At 47.0% G+C, this 17,484-nt stretch overlaps 3 protein-coding genes across 3 annotated transcripts; 2 read left to right on the top strand and 1 right to left on the bottom strand.

Annotated features, from left to right (window-relative positions):
• Positions 1 to 295: 295 nt before the first annotated feature.
• Positions 296 to 3,770, top strand: ASDURF (ASNSD1 upstream open reading frame). Its single transcript, XM_054177003.1, has 4 exons — positions 296 to 421; positions 1,694 to 1,747; positions 2,254 to 2,329; positions 3,669 to 3,770. The coding sequence occupies exons 1-4, from the start codon at positions 329 to 331 to the stop codon at positions 3,737 to 3,739; spliced, it is 294 nt and encodes a 97-aa protein (XP_054032978.1). The 5' UTR covers positions 296 to 328; the 3' UTR covers positions 3,740 to 3,770.
• Positions 3,762 to 7,959, top strand: ASNSD1 (asparagine synthetase domain containing 1). The gene is made up of 3 exons (XM_009911205.2): positions 3,762 to 5,237; positions 6,254 to 6,435; positions 7,658 to 7,959. The coding sequence occupies exons 1-3, from the start codon at positions 3,762 to 3,764 to the stop codon at positions 7,917 to 7,919; spliced, it is 1,920 nt and encodes a 639-aa protein (XP_009909507.2). The 3' UTR covers positions 7,920 to 7,959.
• A 444-nt stretch (positions 7,960 to 8,403) lies between these two features.
• Positions 8,404 to 16,003, bottom strand: OSGEPL1 (O-sialoglycoprotein endopeptidase like 1). The gene is made up of 7 exons (XM_009911206.2): positions 15,642 to 16,003; positions 14,528 to 14,915; positions 12,543 to 12,747; positions 12,299 to 12,447; positions 11,260 to 11,390; positions 11,049 to 11,120; positions 8,404 to 9,244 (listed from the first exon to the last, which is right to left on the bottom strand). The coding sequence occupies exons 1-7, from the start codon at positions 15,854 to 15,856 to the stop codon at positions 9,151 to 9,153; spliced, it is 1,254 nt and encodes a 417-aa protein (XP_009909508.2). The 5' UTR covers positions 15,857 to 16,003; the 3' UTR covers positions 8,404 to 9,150.
• Between the last annotated feature and the right edge of the window lie 1,481 nt (positions 16,004 to 17,484).

Raw genomic sequence — 17,484 nt, 5'->3', positions numbered from 1 at the left:
CGCAGCACTCCACACTTGGCCTTGTTGAACCTCATGCCACTGTCTCCGGCTCATCACGCCCGGCCTCACGGACAGGGCGACAGCTCGAGGGAGCGTTCGCAGCCGGGGAAGCCTCTGACGGAGCCGCACAGCGCCCGCCGCGCCCGCAGCCCGCGCCGCCCGCTCCCGCCTAACCGCTCCGCGCGTGCCCGGGGGCGCGCCGATTGGCCCTCCGCGCGGCTCCGCTGCGCGCATGCGCCTCGCGCGCGGAGGCTGTCGGCGGTTTGGGCGGCGCTGCCGCCGCTGCGCCCGGGGCCGCGGTGCTCGGCGGGACGCGCTCCGCGCGGGGATGTCGGGCCGCTCGGCTCAGGAAGACGAAGAGGAGAAGGAAGGGGAGAGCGGGAGCGTGAGGCTGCGCCAGAAGGAGGAGCTGAGCCGGAAGGTGAGGCGAGGCGGCCTGCAGCCGGGCGGCGGGGACCGGCCGCGGCCCTGTCTGTGTGTGTGTGTGTGTCCCCTCACCGCGGGGCTCTCGGATTTTTGGGGCAGGCCGAGTCGCGCCCAGGGCTGTGGTGGCGTGGGGAGGCGGCCCTGTGACGCCTCGGGTGGGACCAGTGTGAAGAAATGGTCTGTAGGCGACGGGGGGCTACCGTTGTAGGGCGAGGGATCGGGTAGTGGGTTCTCAGCTCTCTTGCCTCTCAGACTGGTTCTCACATGCTCCAAGCTGAGCCTGAAATATCATGTGAGCCGCGCTGAAGTTTTCCCCTGAGCATCCATTCCGGCTCTATCTGCTCAAAAAGGCCCCGGAATTTAAGTAACAGAAGTTGGCACTCCTCATAACTCTGTTCTGCTTTCCATGGTGCCAAGTATGACATCTGTGGAGTCCTGTTGAACTTGCTTTCCCTCAAAAAGTGGCCTCCTTTCCAGGTGACCCTACTGCATAAAGGCAGTGATGGTTTTGATTACCTGTGAAGCTGGCACATAATAGTATAGCAGGTTGTAATTCCTGCTACGCAGAAATGGATGCTGCTGCTCTTTCACCTGTTTGAGCTGCAGATACAAACCACAGCTACAGCTGCTGGAAAAGTTGTCTTTTCTGTGTGCCACCTTCAGTTTGGCTGTGTCAGCTTTCTACTGTTACAACAATTCCAGCAGACACAAAGGAAGAACTAAGAAAACCATCGTGGTTTTGAGAGAGAGCAGTAGGAGCCTGCTGACCATATTTTGTTCCATTTTTTGGATTTTATTGCTGTCCTTCTGATTGTTCTTCAGCATTCATAGTTGTCATGGTAAATAAAGTGAGAATACTTGCCACCTCTGCCAGTGCAGTGGAAGAGAGTGGTAAGTCCCTCTTAAGGAAGTCTGTGAGAAACACCAGAGCAACAAAAATGGAGATACTATGTTTAATTTTGTTTTCTAAAGGTATTTGATGTTTTACTCGCTCTGTGCATGTCTTCTTTTTCTCTGATTGCAAGTAGTGGGATGTACTCTGGCTTCCTGGTGGTGATTGCTTTTGAGGGTAGGAGAGTGGCATTCCATGCGAGATAACTTGTTAAGCATTTCATTTTTATGCCTACTTCGGCTTTGTGTTCAATGGTCCATTCCCAGAGCAGCAGCACATAGGTCTCTTAAAATAGCAGCAAGCATGGTCACCACCAGGATTATAATTCAGGTTTATTTTCAATAGTTACATGGAAGTGCCTCTTTTGCCTTTCAGATTAAAGAGCAGAAGGTTGTAGTTGATGAGCTTTCTAATTTGAAGAAGAACCGGGTAAATATTTACCAACTTGCTTTTGGCTCTTTCATGTTAGCATCACAGAAATGAGCACAGATACAAGAGGGGAAACACTGCCTTTAATTGGTTTTAATACAGTTGGGGTCTGCTGTTAGAATAATTCACCCTCCAAATGATTTGATTATGTACACTGGGTGCAGTGTAACACAGTGTATTGTTGGGCTTTTTTGGCCTCTTTGTTTTTTGTCTGAGTTACTTCATTAAAATGTTTGAGTTGATCAGAAGGGTTTGAGAAGTGTTTTACACTGTTCTTGTGTTTTAAACTAGAATGTGATCCCTCACATGTGAAGAAAAGAGAAATGCAGACTAGCTATGGCGTGTCCATGAAATGTTTTCGATGTTATTAGACTGTTGGTGTTGTCAGGGTACCCTGCTGATATAAAAGTGAAGGGGTGTCATAGTGGTCCTACATCAGCTTTCTGCAGGGGGGTTTGCCAGAGTTCTTTGCTTTGACTTAATGCAGCCTTGGTTTTGTTTTACAGAAAGTGTATAAGCAGCAGCCCAATAGCAACATATTCTTCCTTGTAGACCGAACAGAAACGCTGTCTCAGTGCAAAAGTAAGTTTGCAGTGGAAAATTTGAGCAAACAGTTAAATATTTCCAAGCTCCTCATGATTTCAAAGGAGTATCAAAAGGAAAAACTGCTGTCAGTACATTGAATGTAAAGTAGAGCTTCAGACACACGCTTGTTTTTCAGGACTGGATAAGTGCAAGAGTGTTTCCACATGCTACAGGGATGTCGTAAGAGAGTGAGTGCTGAGGATGTAGGAAGAGCAGGAATGTCTGCCCCACAGAGGAGCTGCTAGTCTCAGCGCCCTTTGGGAAGCTGTAAAGCACTTTGGCCATTAAAAAATGACAGCAACAACAACAAAACCAGAACAAACCCCAACAAAACCTCAAAGTTGCATGGGATGAGTAAGAAGAAAACAGTGACAAGTTAAACTGGAGGCTCTCTCTAGGTAGTTGAAAGAATGGATCTGTGGGATTATAAAGTTATGAGAATTGATGATAAAGTTGATGAGTGAAGAAATGTTGGATGTATAAAATTAGAAGTATAAATTTATCTCTGGAATGAACAGTTGCTGCTTTCATTTGAGTTGATGATGTGGACATTTTAATTGACAGTTCACTTATTACCAATGTGTAAGCCATACTGGTTATATAAGCAGTAATTGGCCATTCCTCCAATTCTTCTAGAATCACAGAATCCCAGCATGGCAAAGGTTGGAAGATGAGCCCTCTGGGGATCATCTAGTCCAACCTCCCTGCTAAAGCAGGGTTACCCAGAGTAGATTGCCTATGATTGCAGTATCCAGGCGGGTTTGGGATCTCTCCAGAGAAGGAGACTCTACAACTTCTCTGGGCAGCTTGTTATAGCACCCTCACAGCAAAGGTGGAACTTCCTGTGTTCCAGTTTTTGTCTATTGCCCTTTGTCCCATCATGGGGCACCACTGAAAAGAGCCTGTCCCTGTCCTTTTGTAGTGGGGCCTTATATTTGTAGTGTGCCTTTCTTTGGGAGGTGAAAAACAAAAGACAAAGCATAATCTTTGTACAGTTCAAGAGGAGTTAGCCACTGTGAGCTATGTTTGTGTCACATCAATACTATAGCACTTTTGTAATTTAACTGAGCAAGTTACCAACTGCTAGAAGAGCCTACCCAGGGAGGTATCTGAATCCCCATCCCTAGGAGTGTTTAAAAGACAGAGACGTGTTGCTGAAAGACGTGGTTTAGCAGCAGACTTGGTAGTTAGATAGTGGCTGGGCTCAGTGATCTTAAAAGTCTTTTCCAACTGAAACGATTCTATGATTCTCTGATCCTTAGGTGGCTGGAGTTACTAATTTCTTAGATACATTCTTAAATGGAACTGATTGTTGTGTGGTTTTTCTCTTACACAGACACGTTAGATGAATTAAAGAAGACACATCAGGAGATGGAAAATCCAGAAAAGACTAAAATCAAGAAATAGTCCAACTGCCTTCAAAGTCACAATGTGTGGTATTTGTTGTGTTGTCACTTTATGTAGCCAACATGCCGTTCATGACTTCCTTAATGAAGACACGCTCTGCTGCCTTAGAAGAAGAGGACCAGACAGCAGCCAACAACTGATAAAAACTGTGTCTGAACCCTTTTATGAGTGTCTTTTTTCTGGCCATGTGCTTCACTTGAGGGGACCAGTGACAGCTCAGCCTCTGGAAGATGCCAGTAATAATGTTCTTCTTTGGAATGGAGAAATTTTCAATGGAGTGCATGTAGGAGATGTAGAGAATGACACTGAGGTGATGTTTCATCATCTTGCATTATGCAGTAGTGAAGCAGACATTTTATCACTCTTCTCATTGCTTCGGGGTCCCTGGTCTTTCATTTATTACCAAGCATCTAGACATGCTTTGTGGTTTGGTAGAGACTATTTTGGTCGTCGTAGCTTGCTGTGGCAGTTCAGCGGTGAGGCTGACAGTACTCTCTGTCTCGCTTCTGTCGCTGTTCAGGCTGAGTCAGGTAACCAGTGGCAGGAAGTCCCAGCATCTGGAATTTTCAAAATTGATCTCAAAGCTTATGCAACAACTAAATGTTTGTGTTTAACACTGTTTCCCTGGAAATACAGCTGTACAGAGAAAGCAGCACCAGAAGGAGTCATTAATGTTTTGGACCAAGTTTCAAAAGACTTACCAGACCACATACATCTTGTGATGAAGGAATCAAAACTGTTTCTCACAGCACCTGTTATCCCCTTGAATAAAACAGCTTGTGGAGCTTCAGGTGAATGTCCAGACACTGATGGCAGCAACATTCCCCATGTGGTTTCTGTAGAAACCCTTCAAGGATTTCTTGCAGAGGAACAAAAGAGAAAGTTAGTCCATCAGTTTACTGCTGTGCTGAGTGAAGCAGTGAAGAGGCGGGTTTTGTCTCTTGTTAGAGAGAGAGATGGAAACACCAGAGAGCTTCCAAGCATATCTGGCAGGAAGGCACATGTTGCGGTGCTCTTTTCTGGTGGGATTGATTCCATGGTGGTTGCAGCCCTTGCTGATAAACATGTGCCTGCAGGGGAGCCAATTGATCTTCTCAATGTGGCTTTCACGGCCAAACAACAAACTAAGCAAAAAGGTCCCACTAAAAACCATGCCAGCCAGGAAGTACAGCTCAGTTTGGTTTGTCCTCAAGAAGGTTGTCAAGATCTTGACTCTGGTGCTCACCTGTCTTGCTTTGATGTTCCTGACAGAATCACTGGTAGGGCTGGACTGAAAGAATTGAAAGCCATTAACCCTTCAAGAACCTGGAACTTTGTGGAAATCAATGTTACCCTGGAGGAACTGAAAAAAATGAGACAAGAACGCATTCATGACTTGATTTATCCACTGGATACAGTCTTAGATGACAGCATTGGCTGTGCAATATGGTTTGCTTCCAGGGGAGAGGGCTTTGTTAGTAACCAAGGAGAGCTGAAGCCATATAAAAGTCCTGCAAAGGTAATGAGTTTTGTTGCTTTCTGCCTTATGCTTGAGCTGTGACTGTAAAACCAGTTCTGTTGTTTCTGAAATCAGCAGAGGTCTTCCAATACTCATGCACCTTCTGAAATGCAGTGGCAGAATGTGGAATCATTCCATAAATTATAATCCTTGTGTAGCTCTGAGGTTAAAAGCTGCCTTCAGCTCTGTCCTGTGATGTGTATTTTACTTGAGTAAGTAACAGTGTGATGAGGGAAAAAAAATGTCCAGTAACTTAACTGGGAACTGTTTCAGGCTCTGTAAATGCTCAAGGACATCCCACCATGATAGGTAATGTGTTTGAATGTGTATTGGAGCTCTTTTTCTTCAGATGTAGTTAAACATTTACGGTCACAGAATTCCTGATGGTTATGGCTGAAAGGGACCTCTGGGGATTATCTAGTCCAACTCCTGCTAAAGCAGGGTCACCCAGAGCAAGTTGCCCAGGGTCACAATGTCCAGGCAGGTTTGGATTCTCTCCAGAGAACACACAACCATTCTGGGCAGCCTGCCCCAGGGTTCCAGCACCCTCACAGGAAGGACTTTTTTCCTCATGTTTAGGGGGAACTTTTGAAGTTCCATTTGGTGCCCATTACCCCTTGTCCTGCCACCGGGCACCACTGAAAAGAGTCTGGCCCCATGCTCTTGATCTCCATGCTTTTGATCAGAATTGATGAGATCCCCTCTCAGTCTGCTCTTCTGCGGGCTAAACAGCCCCAGGTCTCTCAGCCTCTCCTCCTCAAAGATGCTCCAGGCCTCTCAGCATCTTTGTAACTTTCACTGGACACACTCTAGTAGTTGAACTGGGGAGCCCAGAACTGGACTCAGTACTCCATATGTGGCCTCACTAGGGCAGAGTAGAGGGGAAAACCTCCCCTGACTTGCTGGTCACCCTCTTAATGTCCCCCAGGATTCCATCAGCCTTGTTGGCTGCAGGGTGTGTTACATATGATTAGGTTGCATTGGTGCTAAGAAAGTTTTCTTTTACTGTTTCCTAGGTTGTGCTTTCAGGAATTGGAGCAGATGAGCAGCTTGCTGGTTATTCTCGGCACCGTGTTTGCTTCAAGAAATATGGCTTGGAGGGTCTGAATAAAGAGCTTGAAATGGAGTTGGATCGCATTTCTTCCAGGAATCTTGGCAGAGATGACAGGATTATTGGTGATCATGGAAAAGAAGCCAGGTATTCTTCGTTTAACATGAAACAAACTGCTTCTGCCACATAGATTTTGCTTTTAACATTCTACTCAAACTTAATTGAAACTTTTATGCTTTTTATTGTCTGTAAGCTCTGATTGAGTCCATCATCAGTAAGTTTGCAGATGACACCAAGCTGGGGGCAGGAGTTGATCTGTTAGAGGGTAGGAGAGCTCTGCAGAGGGACTTTGACAGGCTGGACAGATAGCAGAGTCCAATGACATGAGATGTAACACATGTAAGTGCTGAGTTCTACACATTGGCCACAACAACTCCATGCAGTACTACAGGCTGGGGGCAGAGTGGCTGGAGAGCAGCCAGGCAGAAAGGGACTTGGGAGCACTGGTTAATAGTAGGCTAAACATGAGCCAGCAATGTGCCCAGGTGGCCAAGAAGGCCAACAGCATCCTGGCCTGTATCAGGAATAGTGTGGCCAGCAGGAGCAGGGAAGTCATTGTGCCCTGTACTCAGCACTGGTTAGGCCACACCTTGAGTCCTGTGTCCAGTTCTGGGCCCCTCAGTTTAGGAAAGATGTTGACTTGCTGGAATGTGTCCAGAGAAGGGCAACAAAGCTGGGGAGGGGTTTGGAGCACAGCCCTGTGAGGAGAGGCTGAGGGAGCTGGGGTTGCTTAGTCTGGAGAAGAGGAGGCTCAGGGGAGACCTTATTGCTGTCTACAGCTACCTGAAGAGAGGTTGTAGCCAGGTAGGGGTTGGTATCTTCTCCCAGTCAACCAGCACCAGAACAAGAGGACACAGTCTCAAGCTGTGCCAGGGGAGGCTTAGGCTGGATGTTAGGAAGAAGTTCTTCTCAGAAAGAGTGATTGGCCATTGCAATGCGCTGCCCAAGTAAGTGGTGGAAGTGTTTTAAGAGACTGGGTGAGGCACTTGGTGCCATGGTTTAGTTGATTAGATGGTGTTCCAGCACCTCACCACCATCATCGAGAAGAATTTCTTCCTAATGTCTAATTTAAAGCAAGCTGCTTCCAGCTGTGGTGGTTTTATGTCTTTATGTTTTCTTTCTCCAAGAGAGTGTAACTGCTTTGGAGACTTGCCCCTCTGTACTGTGGCACTAGCATGTAAGGTACATCTGCAGTTAGGAATTGACTTAGACTTTGAAGTGTTTCTGTGTGGTGAAGGGGAAAACCAAGACTATTTGTATGTGGTTTTTAAAGGGACTTTCCCCATGTCTATTTTTCTTTCCCTTTCAGGTTTCCTTTTCTTGATGAAGATGTGGTCTCATTCCTCAGTTCCCTGCCCGTCTCAGAAAAAGCTGACTTGACTTTACCTCGAGGAGTCGGCGAGAAGCTGATTCTGCGCCTGGCAGCCAAGGAGCTTGGCCTTACAGCCTCCACCGTTCTGCCCAAGAGGGCTGTGCAGTTTGGATCTCGGATTGCAAAACTAGAGAACAGCAGAGAAAAAGCTGCTGACACCTGCAGCAGACTGAAGTTGTTGTCGGTAGGTGAATTATAAAGGCCACATCTTGAGATGCTGCACTTACTTTATATGCAAATTCAGTACATCTGTTCTTAGAGTCTTTGGTCTGGTTTTTACAAACTTGGACATTATTAATTATCAAAGTAATACATGTAGATGTGTGCTTGGGCTAGAGACTTGCCAGATATGCATCTTCTGGGAGGGAGGAAGGAATCTCAGGGGAAGAGAGGATTAAGTCACAGAATACATCAGGTTGGAAGGGACTCTCAAAGATCATCTTGTCCAACTCCCTTGCAGTCAGCAGGGACACCTCTACCTAGATCAGGTTGCTCAGGGCCCCATCAAATTTGACATTGAATGCCTCCAGTAATGGGGCCTCTACCACATCTCTGGACAACTTGTTCCAGTATTCCCCACTCTCATTGTAAAGAATTTCCTGGTGATGTCCAATCTACATCTGTCTTGCTCCAGTTCCAAACCATTGCCCCTTGTCCTGTCACTGCAGGGCCTTCTAAACTGTCCTTTCCCAGCCCTTCTGTAGGTCCCTTTCAGATACTGAAATGCTGCTGTAAGTTTCATGGTGCTCCTCTGGACCATCAGCTCCATGTCCTTGCTGCGTTAAGCGCTGCAGAGCTGCACACAGAACTCCAGGTGAGGCCTTGACATATGAAGTATATCATACTGGTTATCAAAAGGCAAAGTTACATAAGCCATTTGCATCACAATTCAGAACTTGCATCCCAGCAGCTCACTGCCACTGTGAACTTTCCTGAGCCATTTGTACAAGAAAAGGCACTAGACCTAGACACCAACATTTCACTAGTCTAGAATTAAGAACAGGTTCTGATTGCAGCAAATTGAGTACTGCTGAAGTTCCCTTGTGGTGGCACAGCAAACACATGGAGATCTTGAGAGCTGTGCTTTCTCATCTGCATGCTCTGTAACTTCTCAGTCATGGAAGGGAGTAGTAGATTTTTAACATTTAATATACACACAAAACTTACTACATGGTAAAGTGTAAACAGGGGAGGCACTTTCATTTGTCTTGATTTTATTAGCAAGAGCACTTTTAACTGTTCTAACACCTAGAAATCTTGGACATTCGAGCAACAGTAACTGGAATCATTGTGGTGACTCCAGGCAGCATTTAGTTCTCTGGCAACTGATCTTCATCACTTGCAAAGCAAATACTGTCAGGAAATGTAACAGCACAGAAATGTTTTCTTATTAACAACTTAGAGCTGCTTTTATTTGCCTGAGTTACTATTTATGATGCCAACCACCGTATCTGCTTTTTGAGTTTTGGCACCTTGATGGAATCTTCTTCAACTCTCTTTGAAATATCAATTCCAAGGGGAGCTCTGAAACAAAAGAACCAAAATGATGTATTTGTTAGAAACAAATCACATTATTGCATATCACACAAATGTACAGGTGCACAGAACTGGTTTGCAGTGAACCTGCAGCTCTGCAAGTTCCCTGCACTGCCAGGACTCTGTGACCATTACAATGGTCCATCTGAAGCCTACCTAAAAATGCTTTACACTGAGGAAATGTTTGCATTTGTAGCCATTCCAAACTCAGGCAACCTAGCTGGGGTTTCAAAGCCATCTTTTGAGAATGTTGTTTAATTTAGATTCTGGCTTTAATTGATAATTTGACATCTCCCTGATGAATGCAAGACACACTACAGAGATCCAAAGAGACCTCCTTCTGTGATAGTCTCAATAGCTTACAGCACACAAAACTTAGTGTTTTATCCACCGAGATAGATACACAGAATCATAGAATGGTTTGGGCTGGAAGGACCTCCAAAGGTCATCTAGTCCAACATCCTGCAGGAAGCAGGGACATCCTCCACTGGATCAATAAAGTGAGTTTTGAAGAGGAGTAATTTATTGGTTTTCAAGTGACCATTCTCCAACCTTTTCTTGTTATTATTTTTGCTGTTGTCCTGAGCCCTTCCAAGTCTCTTAACCTGGGAATGGGGAAAACCTGAACAGAATTCCCGGATTAAGCCCAGCTGGTGCTTTTGAGATACTGGAAGTTTGTTTTGCCTTAAGCCAAGGACCTACTTAGAATCACAGAGTTGTCAGGGGCTTGGAAGGGACTGCAAGGATCATCTAGCTCCAACCCCCTGCCATGGGCAGGGACAACTGATGCTTAAACCCATAGATCAAATCTAACCTAACAAGTCCTTAGCAAAACCAGTAGCATCAATATGAAGCACGATCATCGGATGGTATGTGTCAGATTCTTTCTCCAAACTGATTGCTCGTTAGCAGTGCACAGTTTGAGACCTGGAGCACTTTGATGTTGAGGAGAAGCCAAGGGGAGTGGACTGCAATAGAATGTGCTCCAATGTTGCCATACCATGATGGTTAACAGGCAAATGCACAGGACTTTCTGATGCACGGTGATTGAAGTTCCTGAGGCAAAGCACACAAATGCCAGGCACATAATTTCTAGTTCCCAACTACCCTGAAAAGTGTAAAACTGAAAAAAAAAGCCACTTTTAAAAACCTTTTAAAAGCTCTGCCCTGGTGAGGCCACATCTGGAATATTGTGTCCAGTTCTGGGCCCCACAGTTCAAAAAGGACCTCAAGGAACTGCTTGGAAGAGTCCAGCACAGAGCCACAAAGATGCTGAAGGGAGTGGAACACCTCCCTTCTGAGGAAAGCCTGAGGGAGCTGGGGCTCTTTAGCTTGGAGGAGACTGAGGGGTGACCTCATTTATGTTTATGAAAATGTGAAGGGTGAGTGTGAGGAGGATGGAGCCAGGCTCTGCTCAGTGATGGCTAATGATAGGACAAGGGGCAATGGGTGCAAGCTGGAGCAGAGAACATAAGGAAAAACTTACTGAGGATGACAGAGCCCTGGAACAGGCTGCCTGGGGAGATTGTGGAGTCTGCTTCTCTGGAGACATTCAAAACCTTTCTGGATATGTTTCTTTGCAACTCAGTCTAGGTGATCCTGCTCTGGCAGGGCAGTTGGACTAGATGATCTTTTGAGGTCCCTTCCACCCCCTAGCATTCTGTGATTCTGTGTACTGCAAAGATATGCCTCGTCAGCTTCAGCTATGGGTTTTAGTCTACACTTCCCTCCCCTTTCATTGACCATGGTGAATAAGTGAAGCAATGGCCCACGGATGAACTGAGTCACTTACCTTGGTTCATAGCGGATGCCGTCAGTACTGTGTAGAACACCGAGGCCTGCACGTAACCTTTCGACGCCATTCCTAAGCAAGAAAGCAATGGTGTAAAAATCCTGACTACCTTAATGTAGATAGCTCAGCCACCACAAACAGAAGCTCCTCACTCTGCTGTCAGCTTTCACAGAACATTAGAGAAACACATGCAAAGAGAAGCAGCCCTCACCATGCGATCATAACGCCGTTATCCGTGCACAGTCGTGGAGGAGGGCACAGAAAGGCAAAATCATTTGCATCGGCCAAAGCCTGCAGACCCTTTCGGATGTACTGATTGCTTGCAACTCCTCCTGACACAACCTGAAAGCAGTTTTCAGAAGGAAAAAAGGCATTCACTCAGAAGTACTGAAGGGTCACACTCAACTTACATCCTGTTTCATAGAATCATAGAATGGTTTGGGCTGGAAGGGACCTTAAAGATCACCTAGTTCCAACCCCCATGCCATGGGCAGGGACACCTTCCACTTGACCAGGTTGCTCAAGGCCTCATCCAGTCTGGCCTTGAGCACCGAGGAGGAGGAGGACTCCACAACCTATCTGGGCAACTTGTTCCAGTGTCTCACCACCCTCACTGTGAATAATTTTTTCCTAATATCCAGTCTAAATCTCCTCACTTCCAGCTCACAGCCCCTCATCCTATCACTACAAGCCCTTGAAAAAGTCCTCTTCCCATCTCTCTTGTAGCCCCCTTCAGGTACTGGAAGGCTGCTCTAAGGTCTCCATGGAGCTTTCTCTTTAAGGAAAGATCATCAGATGACAGCACTAAATAATGCATTTCTTAAGAGATTAAAACACACCTTTGAAGATGAAAACATGAGAGTATGCTATGTGACCTTACTATGCTAGGAAACACTTCTAAATCTAGCATAGCATCCTAGAATCCTTTTGGTTGGAAAACACCTCAAAAATCGAGTCCAACCATTGGACTCACTGGATCAGAGTCATAACTAGAGCAGCTGTCAAGTACTGGGGAGTACTAGGCCAAATTATGTGGCCTGAAATGTTATGGAAGATTAGATGGGAAGAAAATACCTTTCCAGTTTAAAAGCAAACTATGACAGGCTGTATTGTAAATATTTATACAGCTATCACCTCAATCCTGCTATTTCAGTAGTGTCATATATACTGACATCTTCCTTGCCTGGCCCATAAGGCATCTCTTCTTCAGTTGACTAGAAAATGGAGAAAACAACCCAACATTTACCCACCAAAGCTGCATTTCTTGCTGACAGTATGCTATTTTTCATGCAGAACAGCATGGCTCGATACGTCCGCTGGAAAATGTGAACAGCCACTGTGTGCTGCACGGCGGCAGCAATATCCTGCACACAGGAGAGGATCTCACCCTCTTGAATACCTGCAAAAATACACCAGCAAAGGGTTTTCCCTGAGCACAGCTCAGCATGAAGGGCATCAAACCCACAGTTTGTACCCACCTTTGTTTAAAAATACCTTCTTCTTGTTCTTTTTCTGTGATGGCTTTATTGACCAGGCTCTGAAGTCCGGAGAAAGAGAAGTCGCAGTTGCGGTATTGTAGCATGGGAAGCCTGAACGTGTGCTGATGCCTGTTGCCACTCTGAGCCAAGTGCTCTATCGCCTTCCCCCCAGCCATGCTGTGGCACTCTGGGTGCTTTCTTAAAGACAGTCTTCTTGCAACCTAGGCAAGCAATGAATCATAGAGTCATAGAATCACCTGCATTGGAAGGGACCTCTAAAGTCATCTAGTCCGACCTCCCTGCAGCGAGCAGGGACATCCTCAACTAAATCAAGTCACCCAGAGCCATGTGGAGCCTCACCTGGAATGTCTCCAGGGATGGGAACTCAAGTACCTCTCTGAGCAACCTGTTCTAGTGCTCAGCCACCCTCATTGCAAAGAACTTTTTCCTAACATCCAATCTAAATCTACTCTGATTTCAAACCCACAACACACTCACAACAGAGAGCTCAACTAATTCCTCCTGAGGCTGCATCACTGCTTTGTAGTCCATGGAATAAAATTAAGATGCCATAAAATCCAACCCAAGATGAAATTCTCAGCAGGCCACAGTAAGGTCAAGACATACAATAGCTGGATGTTCTTCAGGAGTAATTAGAAATGCAATTCTAGAACAGTTTGGACAAAGATATTTTGGGGCAAAACACTAATTACCCAGTTCTTATGGTACAGGAAACGCACTGACTGCCATAACCTGTGGCCAGAGAAATGAAGTTTGTTTCAACTTCCAACCCCACTCACTCTCCCACTTTTTTCACTAACAGACACAAATGCTGGTTATAAACTCTGTGTGTGTCTTTGAGAACAGAATTGTGGGTGGCCAGCTTTACAGGTTGTACCCAGCAGTCCAGAATCTCAATTCTGAAAGCCAAAGCAAGCCTTTCAAAGTCTCCAAAACACAGTTAAGAACTGATTGGGTATGTGTTGTTCTGACCTGACAGTATCCTTTAAAACATCACTGTCCACCCTCTCTAGTTCATACAACCTCTTTGAATCATGAATGTCAATGAAACTTGCCACACCAGTTTTGTCCTGGTTTGAGCTAGAACAGAACCAACTCTGTCCAGGGATTTGACTTCTCAGCTTAGTCTCTGCTCACTGCTGGCACTTTCTGCAGTTCAGGGCATGTCTGCACAGCCAGAGGCTGCTGCTAGCAGTGAGAACGCTGATGGGGAGAGGTACTGCCAAGGGCTGGGATGCAGACCAAGGGCACTGACGAATCTTGTGCCCCATGTTGGAATACAGTATGTCAGAGGTAGCACCTGTAAGGAGGAAGGGACAGAACAGGTGAACCTGAACTGGCCAACAAGGGATTCCATCCCATGGGTGTCATATACACCAGGGATCATCAGGGTCAAGCCTCCTCTTCAATGGCCGCTGTCACAGGAGGACTCTGTCCATTCTGCTTTCAATCCCAGTCCATGGGGTTCCTGAATCTAGTTCCAGAATCCAGCTCCTGGATTTGGTTCCCATCTGCTGCCAAGCCCAGTTTGGGACTTCCCCAGTTGCTACTCACAGCCTCACTGATGAGGCTGGGTTCAGTATTGGCTCATGTCAATTTGCATCTATTTCATTTTGTGGTGGTTATTTTCACTAACGCTGGTTTTCCTTCCCAACCCAGCAGTCTCTCTCTTCCTTATTCCCTGTCTCTTCCATTTGGGAAAGGAGAGAGGTTAACAGAGAGCCTCTGTCACTCATTAAGTGGCCAGCCCAGCCCTAACCCTTGACAATGTCTGTTTGCTAACAGTATCATTCATTCACACACAACTGATTTCATGCAGATTTTTAACAGCCTCTTATGTCTTAAAACTATGGCATTTCAAACAGAGACAGAAGAAGACTGTATGAGTGTCCTCAGGCTGCTGCTGGTAGTATGATGATGTCATATAACTGCAACAAAAAGAAGACACAACTAGATTCCCACTTGTAAGACCATCATTACCTTATCCAGCATGTCTCCCGGTGCTATATCGATGGACTGTCCAAGCAGAAGGAAATCTGACACCCCTTGTGCTACTGCCAAAATGCAGTGGCCTCCGGAGAGCAGAAGAACCAAGAAAGGAAACTCCACATGATGTGTCAGTCTGACAGTCAGAGCATGAGCCTCCATGTGATGGATGGGTATGAAGGGCTTCTGGTACCTGCTCACCAGGTCCAGGCTGTACCGCAGCCCTACTTCCAGGCTGAGGGCCAGGCCTGGTTTGACTGTAGTTGCAACAGCTGCCAGCTCAGGAACAGAAACTCCACTGGCACGAAGAGCCTCTCGTACCACTCGCTCAATGTTTTCTCTGTGAAGCTGCTGTGCCACCACGGGAATTATTCCACCTGTTCTAGTGGAAACAAAGAATTATATTTGTACACTTTGTAATGGATTTCAGACTCCTCTTAACCTTGTCATAACCTGCCTGTTTCCTTAATGCATTCTCAGATGCTGTGTAAAAGGCATCTCCGCACTGAGAGCAAAATTACTATGCTGAGGTCAGAAGAGGATGAGAGTTGCCCTTTTTAAAGATACCTCTTTAAATGTACCTCAACACTACTCCAAAACAGTGCCTGCACCTAAATATTCACAAGCCCTCACTTGTAAGTTCATGTACTTAGCCACCAACACCTATATCTGAGTAACTTTTGAGAGGCATCCCTTGCTCATGGCAGGGGAATTGGAGTAGATGATCTCTGAGGTCCCTTCCAGCCTGGGCCATTCTATGACTCCATCATTCTAGGAACTTTCCTTCAAAAGAAATGAGGCATTTGGTGCATTTAACAGTAAAAATGCTTCCATCTTTAATTCAAGCCAGGTAAGTGATCTGGCTCTTTTGGAAAGAAAATATGGGAGCAAACTTCCTAAATGCAGAGCATTTCTCTCCTCACTCATCAGTAATATCTCAAGTAGAATGTGTTGTGGCCTTAGGAATAGGTCTTTACACCTGTCCACTTCTCCCTGAGTTTTGTGGCTGAGACAGGACCTCTGGGTGGACAATACTACAAGAATAACGTCATTGGTAAGGTGAAAGCGACCGAGAAAAGTGTACTTTGACTGCAGAGCATATTCTTACTGTAAATGGACTTCCTTCTGACAGTGCAGGGCCTCTCCCAGCACGTTGCCAGCATCGTCCACCACGGCAGCGCCGGTGTCATCGCAGCTCGTCTCGATTCCCAGTACCAGCTGCCGAAAGCGCTGTTCTCCACAGCAAGCAGTGCTTCTGCTCCTCAGCCACACGGCCCGCCCGCATGTGACTGATTTCAGAAGGCTTTTGGCAATGTTGCTCATTGTTCACAATCTATCTCGTAGCTGCGTCTACAACAGAGCTGTGCAGTTGATCATTGCGGGAGGGTTTTCACCCAAGTGCTCTGGTGTGATTCTCTGGGAGGGGAGACTCATTCCAAAGTTACCAATGCACACGATCGATACTTAAGACCTTAAACCCAAACAATTTTAGAGTTGGGAGCTAACGCCTTTGCTTTACCTTAACATGCTTCAAGAGAGTTCTTCACCCACCCTTGCTGCACTTTCTGCGGCCCTAGGGGAGGGTCACAAACCGCACCGTGAGCCCCTGACCCGCAGCACCTCAGGGCGAGCTCGCCCCGCGTGCCCCCCGCACACAGTGCAACTCCCCGCTGTCAGCAGCGCCGTCTCTAAGCGCCCTCCTCGCTGTTTCAGCGGCCGAGGCTCGCTTCCATCCTCCGCAGGCCTCCGGAGCCGCCGCAGGCGAAGGCGGCAAGGTGCGTCCCGGCCCCGCGCCAGGCCAGCGCCGCCCGCTTCTCCGCGCACCCGCAGCGTACCTCCGTATCGCGATTCACCGCCATCGCCCGCCGCTCGCCCTCCCTTTTCCCAGCGCCACGCTGCCGCAGCGGGGCAGCGCCCGCCAGGGCCGGACACCTCGGGCCCCCGCTGCTGGGCCTAGCCCGCGACCCACGGGCGCAGGCTGGGGGCACGGCCGCCGCGTACCGGGGCGCGCTCCCGCCCACCGGCTCCTCCGGGGCCGCCCCCGCGCCCGGCGCAGGCGCGGAGTGACCCGCCTGGAGGGGACGCGCCGCTCCTGCCTCCTTGCGAGCCGGCAGGCGTAGAGGGTAGTTGAGAATGAGCTACTTTGTCAAGCCTACTGGTTCTCATTGTAAAATACGTAAAACAGTTTACCAGACAGCTTCATAGTCGGATTCTAAAAGAATTTAGCTCTATTTTGCTATACATACATTTACCCACTAACACCTACTCTAATACATATTACAATACCTAATCTAATGCCTGTATCAGCAGGAGAGCAACTAATGCCAGTGCCGCAAGTTAAGAGCTTCACACAGCCCTCCCCAAGGCGTTCCCTGCCCCGGTACTGGGTGTCCCGGTATTGCCCAACGTATGTCACCGCAGTCTCTGTCGCTAAATCCATCCTGGGTCCTTAAAATCATAGAGTAGAATTACAGGATTGTTTCAGTCAGAAAAAACCTTTGAGGTCATCAAGTCCATTCATTCTCTAACTTGGGTGCTAAAGCATGTCCCTCAGCCCCACATCTCTGCCTCTTTTAACACTTTCAGGGAAGGGGATTCAACCACCCCCCTGGAGAGCCTATTCCAGTGTTAGAGAACCCTTTCACTGAAGAAGTTCCCTCTGATATCCAACCTAAACCTTCCCTGGTTCAACTCGAGCCTGTTGCCTCTTGTCCTTTCACTTGTTGCTAGGGAGAAGAGACCCACCCCCACCTCTCCAAGATCTTTGTCACTTGCTCTCATAACCCTGATTTTCAGAAAGCAGAGCCTTGTGATGGTCACCACTTAAATGACCCTGCTGTAACTTTCAGTACAAACAACACAAAGAAATGCTTCCAATTACACAGAAAAAAAATCATAACCCACAACTTTTTTTTTTTAACAGTATCTTTATCAAGAAGGTAAACAGACAG

Source organism: Dryobates pubescens, chromosome 37 (genome assembly GCF_014839835.1).
Source record: "Dryobates pubescens isolate bDryPub1 chromosome 37, bDryPub1.pri, whole genome shotgun sequence".
In the NCBI taxonomy this organism is placed as follows: Eukaryota; Metazoa; Chordata; class Aves; order Piciformes; family Picidae; genus Dryobates; species Dryobates pubescens.
This window is presented reverse-complemented; position numbering and strand designations above follow the sequence as displayed.

What these genes read in the sequence shown, in the direction of transcription:
- ASDURF (XM_054177003.1), top strand. Translation starts at nt 329, where the DNA reads ATGTCGGGCCGCTCGGCTCAGGAAGACGAAGAGGAGAAGGAAGGGGAG. An exon ending in AGGAGGAGCTGAGCCGGAAG is followed by an intron (nt 422 to 1,693) that starts GTGAGGCGAGGC and finishes TTTGCCTTTCAG; the next exon opens with ATTAAAGAGCAGAAGGTTGT. An exon ending in AACGCTGTCTCAGTGCAAAA is followed by an intron (nt 2,330 to 3,668) that starts GTAAGTTTGCAG and finishes TCTCTTACACAG; the next exon opens with ACACGTTAGATGAATTAAAG.
- ASNSD1 (XM_009911205.2), top strand. Translation starts at nt 3,762, where the DNA reads ATGTGTGGTATTTGTTGTGTTGTCACTTTATGTAGCCAACATGCCGTT. An exon ending in CATATAAAAGTCCTGCAAAG is followed by an intron (nt 5,238 to 6,253) that starts GTAATGAGTTTT and finishes ACTGTTTCCTAG; the next exon opens with GTTGTGCTTTCAGGAATTGG. An exon ending in GATCATGGAAAAGAAGCCAG is followed by an intron (nt 6,436 to 7,657) that starts GTATTCTTCGTT and finishes TTTCCCTTTCAG; the next exon opens with GTTTCCTTTTCTTGATGAAG.
- OSGEPL1 (XM_009911206.2), bottom strand. Translation starts at nt 15,856, where the DNA reads ATGAGCAACATTGCCAAAAGCCTTCTGAAATCAGTCACATGCGGGCGG. An exon ending in CGGGAGACATGCTGGATAAG is followed by an intron (nt 12,748 to 14,527) that starts GTAATGATGGTC and finishes TTGCTTGCCTAG; the next exon opens with GTTGCAAGAAGACTGTCTTT. An exon ending in AGAAAAAGAACAAGAAGAAG is followed by an intron (nt 12,448 to 12,542) that starts GTATTTTTAAAC and finishes GTATTTTTGCAG; the next exon opens with GTATTCAAGAGGGTGAGATC.